General features: G+C 44.1%; 1 protein-coding gene across 1 annotated transcript; it reads left to right on the plus strand.

Moving 5' to 3' along the window:
* Window positions 1–8,760: 8,760 nt before the first annotated feature.
* CCR9 (C-C motif chemokine receptor 9) lies at window positions 8,761–14,609 on the plus strand. Its single transcript, XM_073329514.1, has 3 exons — window positions 8,761–9,024; window positions 11,936–11,996; window positions 13,524–14,609. Exons 2-3 carry the CDS (start codon window positions 11,979–11,981, stop codon window positions 14,607–14,609), a joined length of 1,104 nt encoding a protein of 367 aa, XP_073185615.1. The 5' UTR covers window positions 8,761–9,024; window positions 11,936–11,978.
* The last annotated feature ends 4,658 nt before the right edge of the window (window positions 14,610–19,267 follow it).

A 19,267-nucleotide genomic window follows, 5' to 3' on the forward strand; every position in this document is an offset into this window, starting at 1 on the left:
CACGATCACCCTAGTGGCCATGCTGGGGTGAACAGGACCAAAGACCGTTTGGGGGGGGTCATTCCACTGGGAGAGAATGGGCAAGGATGTTTCTACCTATGTCCAGTCTTGTGAGGTGTGCCAAAGAGTGGGAAAACCCCAAGACCAGGTCAAAGCCCCTCTCCAGCCACTCCCCATCATTGAAGTTCCATTTCAGCGAGTAGCTGTGGATATTCTGGGTCCTTTTCCGAAAAAGACACCCAGAGGAAAGCAGTACATACTGACTTTCATGGATTTTGCCACCCGATGGCCAGAAGCAGTAGCTCTAAGCAACACCAGGGCTAAAAGTGTGTGCCAGGCACTAGCAGACATTTTTGCCAGGGTAGATAGGCCCTCCGACATCCTCACAGATGCAGGGACTAATTTCCTGGCAGGAACTATGGAAAACCTTTGGGAAGCTCATGGGGTAGATCACTTGGTTGCCACTCCTTACCACCATCAAACAAATGGCATGGTGGAGAAGTTTAATGGAACTTTGGGGGCCATGATACGTAAATTCGTAAATGAGCTAGGGTGTGGTCTGGGGTGGTCCCTTCTGGTCTCCGCTCCAACTGCGACCAGTTTTCTTCTTCTCTGCCACCTCCAAACATCTGGCTCCAATCTCTCCTGCCTCGATTACAGTTTTGGGTTTCCCATCTAGGATGTATCTTTCTATTTCCTCAGGAACACCCTCTAAGAATTGTTCCATTTGCATTAGGAAGGGCAAATTTACTGGAGATTCAACACATGCTCCTGATATCCAGGCATCCCAATGTTTCACAATGTGGTAGGCATGTCGGGTAAATGACATGTCTGGTTTCCACCTTAGGGCTCGGAACCTCCGACGAGACTGCTCGGGTGTTATTCCCATTCTGACTCTCGCCTTGGATTTAAACAGTTCATACTTGTTCATATGTTCTTTAGGCATTTCAGCTGCCACCTCAGCTAAGGGTCCACTGAGCTGCGGCCTCAGCTCTACCATGTATTGGTCAGTAGAGATGTTGTACCCAAGGCAGGCCCTTTCGAAGTTTTCTAAGAAGGCCTCAGTATCATCACCTGCCTTGTAGGTGGGGAACTTTCTGGGATGGGAAGTGGTACCTGGAGAAGGATTGCTAGGGTTTGTTGGTATATTCTGCTGGGCCTTTATCCTCTCCATCTCCTCCACATGCTTCCTTGCCTCCATTTCCCTCTTGTGGGCAGCCTCCTGTACCTCCTTCTCCAGCCGCATGAGTTCTATCTGTCTTTCATGTTCCCTTTGTTTTTCCTCAGCCTGAAATTTGGCTAATTCCAGCTGTAGTCGAGCCGAGGATTTGGCCATTCTAACCTCTCTGTTTTTAACTAACTTTACACCCGAGGTTTAGAAATAAACAAACAAAACTTGGCTGTAAAATTTTGCTGTGCTGGAATAGAATACCTATTCTCTGATAGTGATTGTCAGCCTACAGAAAAAGACAATTCCCTTGTCTCTGCTCTGGGCCCAAATTAAAGCAAAAAACCTCCAACTACTTGGAAACCTGCTTACCCAGCCCAAAGAAAAAAAAAATTTCTTTTCAAACCTGTGCTGCTTGTAAAACAAAAAAAAATCAAAATCCTAAAAAAAACCCTGCCACTTTTGTCTCCAGGCAAATGGGTAGAGCACACACCCCCTATTTACTTTTAGGAAGAAAAGAAAAAAAACCCCTCTGGGTTGGAAGACTGTGAATTTCCCTGCAGGAGTTAAGTACCCTGCCTCCAGGCAAAGAAAACCTGCAATTCACAAGATAATCCCCTTTTGTCTCTGCCTGGCCACAAAGCAGAGAGAAACCAAGCTGCTTTCAGTTTCAAAGCTGCTTTCTGGACTTCCTAAAAATTCCTTTTTAAAATCTGTATTTCTAATTCAAAAAATCTCAACTGGATCTCAAAATGATTTCAGGTTAATCCCACCACTATGCCACCATGTCACGGTTCCTCCCCCACTCTGAACTCTAGGGTACAGATGTGGGGACCTGCATGAAAAACCTCCTAAGCTTATCTTTACCAGCTTAGGTCAAAACTTCCCCAAGGTACAAAATATTACCCCCGTTATCCTTGGACTGGCCGCTACCACCACCAAACTAATACTGGTTACTGGGGAAGAGCTGTTTGGACGCGTCCTTCCCCCCAAAATACTTCCCAAAACCTTGCACCCCACTTCCTGGACAAGGTTTGGTAAAAAGCCTCACCAATTTGCCTAGGTGACTACAGACCCAGACCCTTGGATCTTAAGAACAATGAACAATCCTCCCAACCTTGCACCCCCCTTTTCCTGGGAAATGTTGGATAAAAAGCCTCACCAATTTGCATAGGTGACCACAGACCCAAACCCTTGGATCTGAGAACAATGAAAAAGCATTCAGTGTTTTACAAGAAGACTTTTAATAAAAAATAGAAGTAAATAGAAATAAAGAAATCCCCCCTGTAAAATCAGGATGGTAGATATCTTACAGGGTAATTAGATTCAAAAACATAGAGAACCCCTCTAGGCAAAACCTTAAGTTACAAAAAAGATACACAGACAGAAATAGTTATTCTATTCAGCACAATTCTTTTCTCAGCCATTTAAAGAAATCATAATCTAACACATACCTAGCTAGATTACTTACTAAAAGTTCTAAGACTCCATTCCTGTTCTGTCCCCGGCCAAGACGACTACAGACAGACACAGACCCTTTGTTTCTCTCCCTCCTCCCAGCTTTTGAAAGTATCTTGTCTCCTCATTGGTCATTTTGGTCAGGTGCCAGCGAGGTTACCTTTAGCTTCTTAACCCTTTACAGGTGAGAGGAGCTTTCCCCTGGCCAGGAGGGATTTCAAAGGGGTTCACCCTTCCCTTTATATTTATGACAAGCACTCCAATGATTGGGACCTAGTGTTGCAGCAGTTGCTCTTTGCCTACAGAGCTGTATCACATCCCAGTTTAGGGTTTTCCCCATTTGAACTTGTTTATGGCCGTGAGGTTAAGGGGCCATTGCAGTTGGTGAAGCAGCAATGGGAGGGATTTACACCGTCTCCAGGAACTAACATTCTGGACTTCGTGACCAACCTACAAAACACCCTCTGAACCTCTTTAGCCCTTGCTAGAGAAAACTTACAGGATGCTCAAAAAGAGCAAAAAGCCTGGTATGATAAACATGCCAGAGAGCGTTCCTTCAAAGTAGGAGACCAGGTCATGGTCTTAAAGGCGCTCCAGGCCCATAAAATGGAAGCATCGTGGGAAGGGCCATTCGTGGTCCAGGAGCGCCTGGGAGCTGTTAATTATCTCATAGCATTCCCCACCTCCAACCGAAAGCCTAAGGTGTACCATATTAATTCTCTTAAGCCCTTTTATTCCAGAGAATTAAAGGTTTGTCAGTTTACAGCCCAGGGAGGAGACGATGCTGAGTGGCCCGAAGGTGTCTACTACGAAGGGAAATGTGGTGGTGGTGTGGAAGAGGTGAACCTCTCCATGACCCTTGGGTGTATGCAGCGACAGCAGATCCAGGAGCTGTGCACTAGCTATGCGCCAACGTTCTCAGCCACCCCAGGACTGACTGAACGGGCATACCACTCCATTGACACAGGTAATGCTCACCCAATTAGGGTCCAACCTTACCAGGTGTCTCCTCAAGCTAAAACTGCTATAGAACGGGAGATCCAGGATATGTTACAGATGGGTGTAATCCGCCCCTCTGAAAGTGCATGGGCATCTCCAGTGGTTCTAGTTCCCAAACCAGATGGGGAAACACGTTTTTGCGTGGACTACCGTAAGCTAAATGCTGTAACTTGCCCAGACAACTATCCAATGCCACGCACAGATGAACTATTAGAGAAACTGGGACGGGCCCAGTTCATCTCTACCTTGGACTTAACCAAGGGGTACTGGCAGGTACCGCTAGATGAATCTGCCAAGGAAAGGTCAGCCTTCACCACACATCTCGGGCTGTATGAATTTAATGTACTCCCTTTCGGGCTGCGAAATGCACCCGCCACTTTCCAAAGACTTGTAGATGGTCTCCTAGCGGGATTAGGAGAATATGCAGTCGCCTACCTTGACGATGTGGCCATATTTTCGGATTCCTGGGCAGACCACCTGGAACATCTACAAAAAGTCCTTGAGCGCATAAGGAAGGCAGGACTAACTGTTAAGGCTAAGAAGTGTCAAATAGGCCTAAACAGAGTGACTTACCTTGGACACCAGGTGGGTCAAGGAACTATCAGCCCCCTACAGGCCAAAGTGGATGCTATCCAAAAGTGGCCTGTCCCAAAGTCAAAGAAACAGGTTCAATCCTTCTTAGGCTTGGCCGGTTATTAGAGACGATTTGTACCGCACTACAGTCAAATCGCTGCCCCACTGACAGACCTAACCAAAAAGAAACAGCCAAATGCTGTTCAGTGGACCGAAAAGTGTCAGAAGGCCTTTTACAAGCTTAAAGTGACACTCATGTCTGACCCTGTACTAAGGGCCCCAGACTTTGACAAACCGTTCCTAGTAACCACAGATGCGTCCGAGCGTGGTGTGGGAGCAGTTTTAATGCAGAAAGGACCTGATCAAGAATTCCACCCTGTAGTGTTTCTCAGCAAAAAACTGAGAGGGAAAGCAACTGGTCAGTCACTGAAAAAGAATGTTACGCCATTGTCTACGCTCTGGAAAAGCTACGCCCATATGTTTGGGGACGGCATTTCCACCTGCAAACCGACCATGCTGCACTGAAGTAGCTTCACACCGTCAAAGAAACTAACAAAAAACTTCTTCGGTGGAGTTTAGCTCTCCAAGATTTTGATTTCGACATCCGACACATCTCAGGAGCTTCTAACAAAGTGGCTGATGCACTCTCCCGTGAAAGTTTCCCAGAATCAACTGGTTAAAATCGTCCTTGAGATGTAGAAAATATTGTTAGTCTTTATGTACTTGGTAGTATATTTAGAGATGCATGTGTCTTATTAACTCTGTTTTCCTAGAGCTCCAGGAAGAAATCCCAGCCAGTGTTTCACCCTAGCTGAGATTTGGGGGGCGTGTCATAAATATAAAGGGAAGGGTAAACCCCTTTGAAATCCCTCCTGGCCAGGGGAAAGCTCCTCTCACCTGTAAAGGGTTAAGAAGCTAAAGGTAACCTCACTGGCACCTGACCAAAATGACCAATGAGGAGACAAGATACTTTCAAAAGCTGGGAGGAGGGAGAGAAACAAAGGGTCTGTGTGTCTGTCTATATGCTGGTTTTCTGCTGGGGATAGACCAGGAATGGAGTCTTAGAACTTTTAGTAAGTAATCTAGCTAGGTATGTGTTAGATTATGATTTCTTTAAATGGCTGAGAAAAGAATTGTGCTGAATAGAATAACTATTTCTGTCTGTGTATCTTTTTGTAACTTAAGGTTTTGCCTAGAGGGGTTCTCTATATTTTTGAATCTAATTACCCTGTAAGATATCTACCATCCTGATTTTACAGGGGGGATTTCTTTATTTCTATTTACTTCTATTTTTATTAAAAGTCTTCTTGTAAGAAAACTGAATGCTTTTTCATTGTTCTCAGATCCAAGGGTTTGGGTCTGTGGTCACCTATGCAAATTGGTGAGGCTTTTTATCCAACATTTCCCAGGAAAGGGGGGGTGCAAGTGTTGGGAGGATTGTTCATTGTTCTTAAGATCCAAGGGTTTGGGTCTGTAGTCACCTAGGCAAATTGGTGAGGCTTTTTACCAAACCTTGTCCAGGAAGTGGGGTGCAAGGTTTTGGGAAGTATTTTGGGGGGAAAGACGCGTCCAAACAGCTCTTCCCCAGTAACCAGTATTAGTTTGGTGGTGGTAGCGGCCAATCCAAGGACAACGGGTGGAATATTTTGTACCTTGGGGAAGTTTTGACCTAAGCTGGTAAAGATAAGCTTAGGAGGTTTTTCATGCAGGTCCCCACATCTGTACCCTAGAGTTCAGAGTGGGGGAGGAACCTTGACAGCACCTCTCCCTTGCCTCAGTCTAAGATAAAATTAAAGCATGAATAGAAATCTGTAAAGTCTGAACTACAATCACAGAACATTGACCTTGTCTTAGGAAATGAGCAAATGAAAACAGAAATAAGTAGCAGTACAAAATGAGGGGTAAACAATTAGCAGAGAGCTGTGTAGATGAGGTTCAACAAGCAGATATTTGGAGACCACATATCCCATGGAAATCAAGAAATAGCTTCAACAGGAATGTCAAGGAATTGTTAAATATAGATAAAAGTTTGAGAATCAAATTCACAGCTGAACGTGCAAGAAATATGTGGTGTAAGTTATGCTCAGCTAGGCTCCCATCACTCTGCTTTTACCCACTTACTAAAATAGCAATGCATAAGGGAGTCTTAATCGGTGTATTTTGCATGCTGATTCCAGAAAGAAACTGTAAGAATGTGCAAGTTATATAATTGTTACATTTCCTGACACCCTCTTCTTAGCTGCTTTTCTTGCTATAGCTCCTCCCTTCTTGTTTCTTTTCATGTGAGATACATCATCTTAGACACCATCTTAGACACAGGCTCAGTGAGCTACTTTCAGGGTCAAAGTTTGATATGTCAGCAGGAACTGGGCAGCAAGACACTGGAGGAAGTAAGTCTGCCTGGAACAGGGGCACCTGAGGATCCAGAGTCAGCTGACACAGCTACCAGAGTCGAAGGGACTGGGCCTAAGCCAGTGGGAGATGTGCTGATTAAGTGCCTCTTTTGACTAGTCTACACCTGTGGCTCTTGTAGAGCCCCAGCTGAGTTTTACGGCTGCTCTACTCTCCTGACAGACCCCCTCAAGGAGGTCAGTGACAGTCTCAAATATTATTAATATTTGTGTTACCATAGCACCTTGAGGCCCCGATCAAGATGAGGGTCGGCTGTACTAGACTGGGCACATTTGCACAGTAAGAGACTATCCCTACCCCAAACAGCTTACAATTGGGATAGACAAGACAGACAAAGGGTGGGAGAAAGGAAGTATCATCATCCCCCTTTTTACAGCTGGAGAACTGAGGCACAGAGAGATTACATGACTTGCTCAAGGTCACCCAGGAAATCTGTAGCAGTTAGGATTTGAACCCACATTACCTGAATCCCAGTCCAGGGCCATGACCATCCTTCCTCTACACCGATGACAGCAGTAACACACATGTCAAGTGGGCTGGAAGAAGGAAGACATTACAACAACTTAGACTCTTTCAGACTTTAGCTCAGCTAGCATCCCCACCTGGCCTTTAGTCTGTACAGTAGGTCCCCCATAGAAGTACAAAACAAGGCCTCCCTCAGAGGGCGCAGTATGTGCTCCCATGCACCCGAAGCCAGTTGAGCTGGTCAATGTGGAGTGGTCAGGACTATGGCTGCAACTCATTCATTCTCACCCTTTCCTTAGGTTTGGTTGCTCCCACTGATGCACTAGGAGGGAGAAGTCCCTGGGCTGAGCTGGTCACAGCTAATTTAGTGTCAGTTAAAGTGGCTTTTGTAGCAAGTTGCAGTCATGGCACTGGACATTTCTGGTTTGTTCTGCATTAGCTGCTGTGTGAGCAGACAGATGCTAAAAGTCAGACAGACATTTACACAGGATCCAAGGATCCAACTACTTACCCCAAAGGATAAAAAAAAAGATAAAGAACATCATTTGTTCAGCATTGTAGTGAGGTGGAGTGGCCTCCCACTGAGCCAGAGGAGTAGGAACCACTCTCTGATCTTGGTGGGTGGAGCCAGGCTGGGCTTGTTCCTCCCGTTGGAAGCTAAGAGGTGGGACAGGAAGTATAAAAGTGGAGCCTTTAATTCAGTTGACTCTAAGCCAGCAAAGGGAGCAGATGTCTCCAGGCCCCTGCAGATCCCCGGAGCGGAACCTGTGCTGCGCCACGCCCTGCTCCTGGAAGAGAGTGATCCAGGAGAAGAGCTGCCAGGACTGCCATTCACCTGTACCCCTAAGAGACAGACAATGACTCCGAGCCACGGATACCTTACAGTGGGAGAGTAGGAAGTAGCCCAGGGACAGCCAATATAGTCCGGTTGTGTTGCTGCTTCAACATCGGTCAATGTGTTTTGGGCAGATCCCCAGTGACACAGTGGCGGAACACTCCCCCACTGTTTGGGCCCTGGGCTGGGACCCAGTGGAATAGGGTGGGCTCAGGTCCCCCTACCCCGGCTGCCAGCCCCATCCCTGGGGTGGCAGCCTCACCACATAAGGCCAAAATGCCTGCATTTGACTGCCGTCTACCTGAGCCAAGACGCCTTACAAATGGCTGTCTTCAGGGTCAGAGACACCCCCTTTCCCCCGAGCCCCAAGACTGTTTGTTCTGCCCTGCCTGAGGGACAAAGCCCTAACACTGTTTGTGGTTCCACCCTGCCGGAGGGCCTGAGCCCCAAGACTGTTTGTGGCTCCGCCCTGCACAAGGGACTGGGCCCATAGACTTTGTTCTGCTCTGCCCAAGGGATGGGACCCGACTATTTGGTTAATCTGCCCTGCCTGAGGTCCAGAGCCCCGAGACTGTTTGTTCGCTATGCTCTATCCTGCTAGAGGGGTCTCGGCCCCACCTCTTGAATCGCTAATCATCTGGAACTGGGCGGTGCCCCAGTGATATAGTGTGATGGAGTGGCTTCCCACTGAACCAATGGGAGAGGAATGACTACAAAACCACTGCAAGCATGAAGAAAACACCCAGCTGTTTAGGCTTAATAGAACTGCACATGAAGTGGGGGGTTGTTTTGATTTACCTCACAGGCAACCCAAGCCACAGATAAAAAAGCAGCCAGAGATTCACCTAACTCGGTGTCCTGGAGCCATACACCCTCCTAGACCCACATTGAACACTTTCCAGGAGTTGCTAATGTCTTAGGAGCCACACATTCACCTGGGACCACCAATGCAGTGACTGACAGACTGACTCAAAAAGGAGCTACAGCCACTAGTAAGTGCTCAGTTCTCTCCTATCCTCTCCCTGGCATGAGGGATAAGATTTTGCTGTTTAATTTCCACATGCTGCTGCAGTGGAGAGGAGTCTTTGTGACACACCACGTCTCCTGGCGAGCAGTAAGTTCAGTTTTTAACTCATCCTTTTGTAATGACTTTTTATTGTTTACTTTAAAATATTTACTGTTAAAAGTAATTGCTGGGGTGCCCAAGGCTGCTGCAGTCAGCCCAGCCAAGCTACCCCTGTGCAGCCCAAAAGGATTTACAGTAACATTTTTGAAATTGATACTGAGAGCGAACAAGACAATCACTAACTAAATGACACCACTGTTACCCCCGGTGTAAATTGCTTTCAGTGGGGTTACTATGAATCATCACCAGTGTGACTGAGGTTAGGACTTGGCCCTCCGAAAGTAATTTTGTCAGTTACATCTCACCTGGGAGATTCCCACTTGCTTAGAAGATTTTGAATGAGCATAATGTGGCAGATGGAGATCACATTGTTTAATTTTGGCTCCGAAAATGACAAATGGTAGTTGAAAAGGGTCAGTTCACAGGTTTTCCCCCCTTCAAACTGCATCATTGCAGAAAAGCAACCAAAAGGGGATCAAATTGATTATGATGAATTATTTTGCTCTGATTGTCTTAACAGCCATTCTAGCCTGCTGCTTGTCACCTCTCAGGTTCGGGGTTTGCTTTAAGAGAATGAGTCAGTATCTTCTTCAACATCTAAAGTGTCTCTAAATAATTGAAATGAAGCTACGGTTAATAATAATAATAAAAAAGTCAACATGAGAGCAATGTTGCAGCTAACATGTTACACAAGGTTTTTACTTCTTAATTAGGCCAGCATAAATCCAGAAAACTCCACCAGCTTCATTGGAATTATCTAGATTTACAGTGATCATCTCAGAACAGAGTTTGTTCCATTAGTTTACTATTTTTATCTGACATGCTCTGTTAATATTTATGCCTTAGCATTTAGGTGTAGTCTGACTGCCTTATGACTTCTTTGGAGATGAGGATTTTCAATCTGCCTGGTTTTAATAGTGTAAAATTCCCACCCGCATTGTGGCATTAGTATAGTTTAGGTATTTATTTTACTTGCTTGTTTTTTTTAAAAAAGAGGAAAACTGAATGTACGATGTGAGCCTTACCTACGTGTGGGATCACAAATTCAACTAAATGCACCACAGCATGTATTTAGGCATAAAAAGAAAGCTATTGAATGTATTTTAATGCATAGAATTTCAGGGAACTGCATAAATCTGCATTCCTTTCTTCTATATGTTGTTTAAAAATTTACAGAGCACGTATGTTTTCATTACCTTAAATGTTGTTGTTTTTTAAATCTTTTTTTTTAACCTTATCTTGTCAAAGCTCATGTCCTGTGTTGAGAAGGATATAAATGAAAAGAGCCCATTTTTAAAATTAAAATTTCTGGAAATTTCCACTACATGCATCTGAAGAAGTGGGTATTCACTCACAAAAGCTTATGCTCCAATATGTCTGTTAGTCTATAAGGTGCCACAGGACTCTTTGCCATTTTTAAAACCTTACCCATAAAGTAACAGATACTCACATAAATAGCACCATGATGACAAAAGGTGGTCGGCCCAGTTCCAAAGTTAGTACTTTTAGAACAAAATCATTTTGAGTTGGGTGAACAAAAAGGATCCAAATAACGCATGAAAGAAGTGTTGTTTTTTGACCTTGGCTAATGAGAAAAACACTGAGTAGATTTTCTTCAGATTTTCCCTTTTGGGCTGAGTACAAGCATAAGTGATTTTAGACCAAAGGATAATTGTAATATATATCAGAGAAAGAGATTGTCGTCTCAATTAATACAGTGCACGGACTGCATGATGGATTACCACCTACCACTAATAAGATCAAGAGAGGTTTTATTAGTCAGCACACATGAGAAACATGTTTTTTTTCTTTATTTTCATGGGAAACTAGCACTTGAACGTTGGTCACAGCCCCTTGGAAAAACCTCTATTTAATGTAACTCTGCTGCTGTGGTCTTCAGTTTTACGTGTCAGCTCCAGCTACACAATGAAACTTATTTGTAGTGTGACCTATTTTCAAAGATGCAGGAACAAGTGACACTCTGAACGTCCTGAGTGATTTTCACTGAACTCCAGACATTTAGTTGTACAGATCCAGTGAGTGTATGGTCACTGTATGAGTTGTATTTAAGGGGAAAACTCTAGGTCTTCTCAGTGTTTGGGATTCCCTCATTGGTGTACAGTTGCACTGGTGCAAACCTCAACTGTAGACAAGGAAAGCCATGATTTGCACTAGCTTAGTTTATTCCTGCTTGAATGTAGGATTGTCAATTGGTGCAAATCACAGGTTGCCTTGGGCCCATTCCTGTCCACCCTTGGGTTTTACATGGTTCCTGGCCAACAATGACTAAAATTGAAATTAATCCCAAGTAGAGATCACGGTCTCTAGAAAAAGACATTTCCCAGAGGGAACGAAAAAGATTAGATAACCAGTTATTGCAGAAAATGGAGGTGTTTTTAAGCTACAGGCTGTTAGTGAAGACAGGTAGATTTTCTTGTTAGTTGCTACACATAATTTGAGAGATTTTTTTTTTCACTCTTGGGAGCTTTTGGAAAGCCAGTTTCAGTATGAACCCAGTATGAACACATTATTAAAAAAGAAATAGAATTAATGCTAGCCACCAATCGAGTTTAACCTGCACAGAGCACTTGAAAAGCTACAGCCAGTATGCTGTTAAAAGCATTAACATATTTAGAGAGGTTTATTTTTTGAAAACTTTCTGTTATCAAAATGAAGCTGCAAATATAACTCAAAACTTCAGGGTCAAATCCTGCTCATCTTACCCACCCACAGAGTTGGACTTCAAAGGGACAACTCATGTGAGGAAGGAGTGTAGGATCTGGCCTGCAGGCTCATACGAGAAGGCTTTCTGTGAATATTCCTGGGTTTTTACACTCATCTCAGTCTGCCTGAAGGTCTGTATTTTATATGTCCCTTACCCACCTTATTCCCTCTCAAGTTCATAGTGTTGTTTTCAAGACTGAATAAAGATCTGACTGCAGATGGCATTTACGAGCATGGTGAGTATAAATCTACTACTGCCGAATAATCTCTCTCTCTTCCCCCCTTTCAGTTTGTGACCGAGGCTATACCATCATTCCCTAAGGCACTGCAACACATTCCCCTGAACATATTCTAGAACTGTGTTGTCCTCTCCAAGCTAGCAATGAACATCTGTTCAGTCATGGATGCTCCCGCCATACCAAATAACTCGGCTCATGCAAACTTGTAGTATGGGTCAGCCAAAAGATGCTGGACGTGAATTTGCCTGCTGAGCTGAGGGTATAACTGTACTTTGCTCTCCTGTTGGATCTTCCAGCTGAGGATCTTAAACACCTTTGTAAGCTAAGTATTATTGTCTGTAGTTCATAGCAAGGGAGCCAGATCCTCAGCTGATGTAAATGGGCAACTAAGTTAACTTCCTCCTGCTGTAGTTCTCGCCTAGGGAATGAGAAGCAGAGAACTTCATTGATTTGCCTAAATTCACACGGCAAGAGCATAGATAAGCCAGCTCCCATACCTATCATTTAAGAACAGGATCATGCCTATGCCGAACAGATGGGGAAGCATCAGAAGATTCAGGTGCTCACTCTGGAAATAACCTGTGCTTGCAAGACTTCTAGATGCCCAAATTAGAAATGTTGCCATAAAAGGGCACTATCATTTACTTATTATATATATATATATATATATATATATATCAGATATATAATTATGTAGATAATATGTAAGAAAGAGATGGCCTGATTCTGATGACACACCCATTTTACACAGGCCATTCTCCATTGGGCCAGAGTCTGATCTCTGTCACACTGGTGTAAATCTGCAGTAACTCCACTGATGCAACACCAGTCCAAGTAAAGTCAGAAAATGGCTGATTGATTCCAGTGCAGGTATTCTGTATTTACAGAGTTTAAGCAAGAGGAGACAGGCCCAGAGGGTCCTTTTTGGAGTAAAAGTTCTAATACACCAAAAAGGTCACCAGAGTGCCGTGTCTGCCATGAAATTTTAGCCTTGTGCCTGTTTTTACTAGAATCTGTTGGCTAGGTTCTTTTTTGGTCTCACTTTCCTCTGGGCACAGCAGAGAGAGGGAAGCCACGAGGTTGCCTGTTCTAGGTCCCTAATTATGGGTCTGGTTCTACCCTGGCTCCATCCCTGTCTGATGTAAACTGCACTGGCTGGCTATGGGACCATCTATATTGCCAGACTGCAAGACACATCAGCTATAGTCCTTCCGGGTACCTCCCAACCCTGACACACCAGCTATGCTGCGTGGTGCAGAGTTGTGGGGAGATGGCATACTGGCTTTACATCCATGGGGAGCTGCCTGCCATGGAAGAATCTCCAATAGGTCAGAGTTGTTTTAGGGCTTTCAGGCTGTCACAAACATTCTGAGTTGAAGGAGAAAACATTTCTTGTGGGTGAAAGAGAGATGTCAGAATCTCACTTCCAAGCAATGAGTTATGGAACTATGAAAAAATTCCATCTTCACTGTTTCTTATTTAATTATTTTGTCAGCATGTAATTAACCTGATGTTCCCCTGCAGACCGCCCAGAACTACTCGGCAAACCTGGATTATTATACGGGTTCTAGTTCTGTTTTGCTGCCATATGACAACCCATTTAACCACACAGACGTCATTTGTGAAAAAGGTCACGCCTGGCAGTTTGCTCAAACTTTCCTGCCAGCATTTTTCTGGATTGTCTTCTCCATTGGCACCATGGGTAATGCCTTAGTCATCCTCATCTACTGGAAATACAGATACAGAAAAAGCATCACTGACAGATATCTGCTGCACCTGGCCATTGCTGATCTGCTCCTCCTTCTCACTCTCCCTTTCTGGGCAAAAGCAGCTTCAGATGGCTGGATCTTTAAGAATTTCATGTGTAAAATTATCAATAGCATGTACAAGATCAACTTCTACAGCTGTATGTTGTTTCTGACATGCATTAGTTTTGACAGGTACATTACAATTGTCCAGGCCATGAAAGCTAAGAACTCTAAGCAAAAAAGGCTTCTGCGCAGTAAACTAGTTTGCTTTGGTATTTGGCTGACTGCAATAAGCTTATGCATCCCAGAAATAGTATACAGTGAATCTAAGCAAGTTAGTGATACAACTACTTGCAAGATGGTATACCCTACCACAGTTACCCGAACCATCAAAGTTACTATCCTAGCTTTGAAAATCACAATAGGATTCCTCCTTCCTCTCCTTGTCATGGTTACTTGTTATGCTTTTATAATTCATACCCTCCTTCAAGCAAAAAGATCTCAAAAGCACAAATCATTAAAGATCATCATCATGATTATCATAGCTTTCCTCCTCTCCCAGTTCCCCTACAACAGCATTTTGCTGGTCAAAACCATTGACACCTACACCATGGTCATATATGACTGCAAAACCTCTGACAACATTGACCTTGGATTCCAGATAACTCAGAGCATCGCCTTCCTTCACAGCTGCCTGAACCCCTTCCTCTATGTGTTTGCTGGGGAGAGATTCCGTAAAGCCCTCTTTAAAATTCTGGAGGATACATTTCACTGCACTGGTAAGAGCCGAGAACAGAGCTCTTTCATATATGATAGCCAAGATGGGATCTCAAATAGGTCCTCTGCATTGCTGGGACAATGATAAATCAGGGTCTCTCTCACTTTGAGCTTTCACCCAAATTCCTCACTCACATCCAACTGCTCCTTTTGAAATTAATGGGAGTCTGGCCAGAGGAATGCAGTGCTCTATAAGTGATTCTTCTTCCATTCTGAAAGAAAAAGCAAGATCCCCCTCAACAGAGTGAATTTGCATGTTCACATCACAAAGGGCTTGATCCTGCAAAGTGCTGAACATTTTTAACTCCCACAGAAGTCAGTGAGAATTCAGGGTGCTCAGCATCTTCCCCCGAAGTGCTCAGTACCTTGAAAGATCAAGCCCTAGACTTCTGGCTGAAAGAAAGTGAAACTTTTGAAAAGATGCAGAGGAAATAATGTGATGCTGATTCTATGCAGACTGATAATTGAGAGGGGATAAAAAATAGTTTAAATTCAGAATAATTGTTCACTTCACCAGAGCTACAGCAGATTTACACCAGTATAAAAGAGAACAGAATTTGGCTCCCACAATGCTTTGCTATTCAGTCTTTGATTTGTAAGTGTACTCTCAGTGAATGCAGATTTAATTTTGTTCCACTTGCAAAGCTGTTACATTGCTAGAATAATGGAAATATCATGGTTTCCTGTTTATTTTTGTCTTTTTATCACAAACGTGGCCCTTGTGGAACTGCGCTGATTTAGATTATTTTTTCGTAGGCCTTTGATTTTAGGGTGAAACTATGTGCACTGTTTGTACCATAATGCTTTGATGTTAGACACTTGCACTATATATACACATAAACATTGCATCGTACAGCACAATTTTTAGAGGGTCGTGGTTGTAATTTTCTGGCAATATGGCATTTGCCTTTTACCCTCTGGTAAAGCTGGACGTAACGAACAAAGTGATACCTGAATGAACCATGGGTTATAAACTGATATATGCTGAGCATAATAAACTGGTTCATAAAGTGTATCCAGCCTGATGCCTGTAAGGCAGAGAGAGGAAAGGAGTGGATCCTAAGGTGCAGGAACAGTTTAGAGAGACTTCCTCACTCTGGTCACTGGAGATGGGCCAGTCTCACACATTATGCAATTATAATGTCCTGCGCATCTATAGCATCTGTTGCTCAGGGGTGTCAAAAGCATCTCACAGGCATGAATGAATTTAGCCTCTCAATATTCGAAGTGCACAGGGAGACTGTGGCAGAGTCAGAAACGGAATCCAGCTCAGGGTCTCCTGTCTCGCTTTTCGGTGCCATAAACACCATCCTTCTGGCTGACAAGATCTGCGCATAAGTGATGCACAGCTTTGCTGTCTGCTCTCTTCTGCTCCCTAACATGCACTAGACTGTATGTCTCTTGGTGGCCATTTTCGTTTCGGTAAGCACTCATGGAAGGAGCTCTTTCAGTGTTATCATGACTCCAGGACGAGTGCAACAGGCACATGGGATTGAGATTCAGGACCATGTTCCCAGCTAGCCTCCATTCTGAGCACAATTTTCACACTGACCCATCGGCATGTACAAAGCCTAAATTTTTGTGCACAAAGAAGGCAGCTAGACACACAATGACCTGCTTAGCACATATGCGGGCAAATGGACATACATACACAGGCAATTTTGAGAGTGTAAGTTTTGAGAATGCTTTGGAAAACATGCCCTAAAAAGGAAAAAACAACACTTTAGAGTAAATGGCAAGCAAAAGTCCTAAAGGGAGAGCTAAGACAGGGCTTCTGCATAGAAGATGTTGATGATAGAGCCCCATATTGAAAGAAGAAGCAACAAAACTGCTGTTTATCCAAATGATTGGCCTAACAAGGCGCTGAGCATTCCTGCAAGATTCTGGGTGCCCAAAACTATCACAAATTTCAGTGAGCATTGCAGTATTGCAAACTCCAAATGTTCAAAAATCATGAGTCCAGTTCACCAAAAATCATGAGATTGTCTTTAAAATCACAAGATTATGGAAAAATAACAGATTTGGGGTTCTTTTTACTTGCCTTCCGCTTTTGGAGCCTTTAGGATGCACTGGGGTCACATTTTGAAGCTTTCTCCACAGCCACAAGAGCTAGAAACTTACTTTTTCTTTAAAAATGAAGGCTAAAATTATGACATAATCACTTGGCTCCAGGAGCTGGGACTTTAAGGAAAACAATAATTATCATGAGACTTATGAGAAAATCATCAGAGTTGGCGCTGATTTTGCCCAGCATTGTGCAGGAGTGCTCAGCGCTTTGCTGGATGGAGCCCTAACACGAGGAGAAACAGCATGAAAAGAACATTAACAGACTGATTACTTTTACTACATGAGACAGCAAAGCATGTTATGGAAAATAAATCCTTAGATCATGACTAATTGAAGAGAAGATCTTGCACTAAAGCATATAATAAAACCAGTAATCAACACATTTTTGAACTACAGTACACAGCCCTTTCTGAGCGTTTGTATATTAAAGTTGTTCCAGACAATATAATTATTGTGGTAAACACATTCTAATCATCTGCTTGTTGGGATTTTTTGTTAACAACCACATTCATTTCAAGCATGTTTTTCTTAACTCCCCTTTGCAAACTCATCTATCTCAGGGTAGGGACAGAAATGTGCAAAGGGAAATGACCAATCTCATAGCATTGATCTTCTGCTTGCTTTTTTTTTTTTTTTTTTAATTCTAGTTAAAGTTTTACTTCCCCTGCAAGCTGCCTTCTTAATCCTTAGCCCTGAACAGTAAATGAGCAAACCTTAGGCACTGACTTGATGTCCAGGACAAATGGCCTTCTCTGACACGAGTTCCAGCTCCAGCCAGCAGCTCCTAGGACTCACCTTGTGAGCACAGTGCTGCTTTCACTGTCTTTTTAGCGCAGCTGTGAGAACCACAGTGAGTTCAGGCTTTGGCTAAAGCAGTGGAATCTTTACGTATGATAGACAGTGCACCCGCTTCCCAAACAGCAAGAAAACCACATTAGCATCTGCCAATCAAAAAATCTACACCAGCAGAGCAAACTATGTAGATAATTACCCATTAGGCATTGATTAGTTCTTTACCACTGTTCTTTACATATCCCCCAGTGTGGGGAAAAAGTGAAAGACTGCACTTCAAAATACCCCCACCTTGTTGCATGTCACTTTCAGTATTACTTTTTTGTCAGCCCTTTGAAGTCTCAAGTCTCCTTTATAGAAATAATGGCTTCTTTTCTGTGTGGTATCTGGTGAACCATGTTCCTGAGTTAATTGATACGTGAAGCGTTTTGAGTGTTCTGAAATCTAATCTGAATTTTCTCACGGTTTCTCAGATAGAAAGGTTGTGACCTGGTCATGCTACTTTGCCTATGAGTTACTTTTTGGATATTTTTGTATTCTCATCGGAAGATTTTGAAGCTGTGATAGCCTAATGCACTATACAGAAATAGGACAACTAGATTCTCAGCTACGTGACTGTGATGCAGGCAGGCCAGATGTCAGCTCTTGCCCAGGCTGCTGGTATTAGCTATGAACCGAGAAACTCCTACTGGAGACCAGAGCAGTTCACTTATGTGTTAATGTTACTCAAAATAGGTAAAACTGGTATAAGAATGTAAGAGTGTTTATAGTATATTTGTAAGTTGCTGCATGCATTCATCTAATTTGTAAGGGCTGTATTCCATGCTGTAAGGAAATATGCAAGTTTTGCTTTATAACGTGAAAATGTTTGCTCTGAACTTGTGAACCCAGATGGGAAGAGTGTTTCCCTCCAGCCCATCCAGAACTGTCAAAATCAGATGGGTCATCAAGGAGCATCATAATATAAAGGACTGGTTAATGGCCGTATCGCACCTTGGAAATGCTGCGTGTACAGAAGCTTGCCCTATGGACTTGGAGGAAATACAACAAAGACACAGGAAAATTTTCCATCTCTTTGCTGTTTGAACTCTCACAGGGCAGGAGACACCAACTGAAGCCAAAGTTCCCCAGGGGCTACCCCTTCGGTCCACCCTGAAAGACACTTAACTGACAGATCTCTGTCACTCTTAGGATTTAGATTGCAACTCATCTGTGTATATGTTTGCTTGCTTTAACCTGTAAATAACTCATTTCTTTTTCCTGGTCAATAAACCTTTAGATGATTTATTACAGGACTGGCTACAGGGGTTGTCTTTGGTGTAAGCATAGGCGGTGCATGAGTCCTCTGTTTGGGGAGGCTCACATGTGAGTGCTGGAAGCCACCTAGAAGTTGGGGGGCCACCAGCACGTGGACCTTGGTCCTTTCCCCACTCCACTTCTTCCCCCCGAGACCCCGCCATCACTCCGCCTCTTCCCACCCTCATCCCTGAGGCCCCTCCACCCACTTCTTGCTCCTCTCTGGCCCCTCCCCCAGGGCCCCCCTGTCTGCTGCTTGCTCCTCTCTACCTCCTTCCTGGAACGGGGTGGGGGGACACTATGGGGCCATGATCCTATCACTTTTTCCTGCCTTAGGTGAGTGACGGGGGGGAGGGACAGAGAGGAGTGAGCGGAGGACGGGGGAGGCCTCTAGGGAACAGGCAGAGCAGGGGGAAGAGGCGCAGTGAGGGAGAGGCAGAACACAGCTCCCCCGCCCATTTCTATGGAGCTTCACTTCTGGTGCTCCAAAGGCAGTGTCTGGCTGGCGCGCCTCTGGAGGGGTCACCTGCACTGCATCAGCAGCATTTCCCCCCTGCATGGCTGGGCTTTTTTGGGGGAGGCTTAGCC

This window comes from Lepidochelys kempii, chromosome 2, assembly GCF_965140265.1.
Source record: "Lepidochelys kempii isolate rLepKem1 chromosome 2, rLepKem1.hap2, whole genome shotgun sequence".
Classification (NCBI taxonomy): domain Eukaryota; kingdom Metazoa; phylum Chordata; order Testudines; family Cheloniidae; genus Lepidochelys; species Lepidochelys kempii.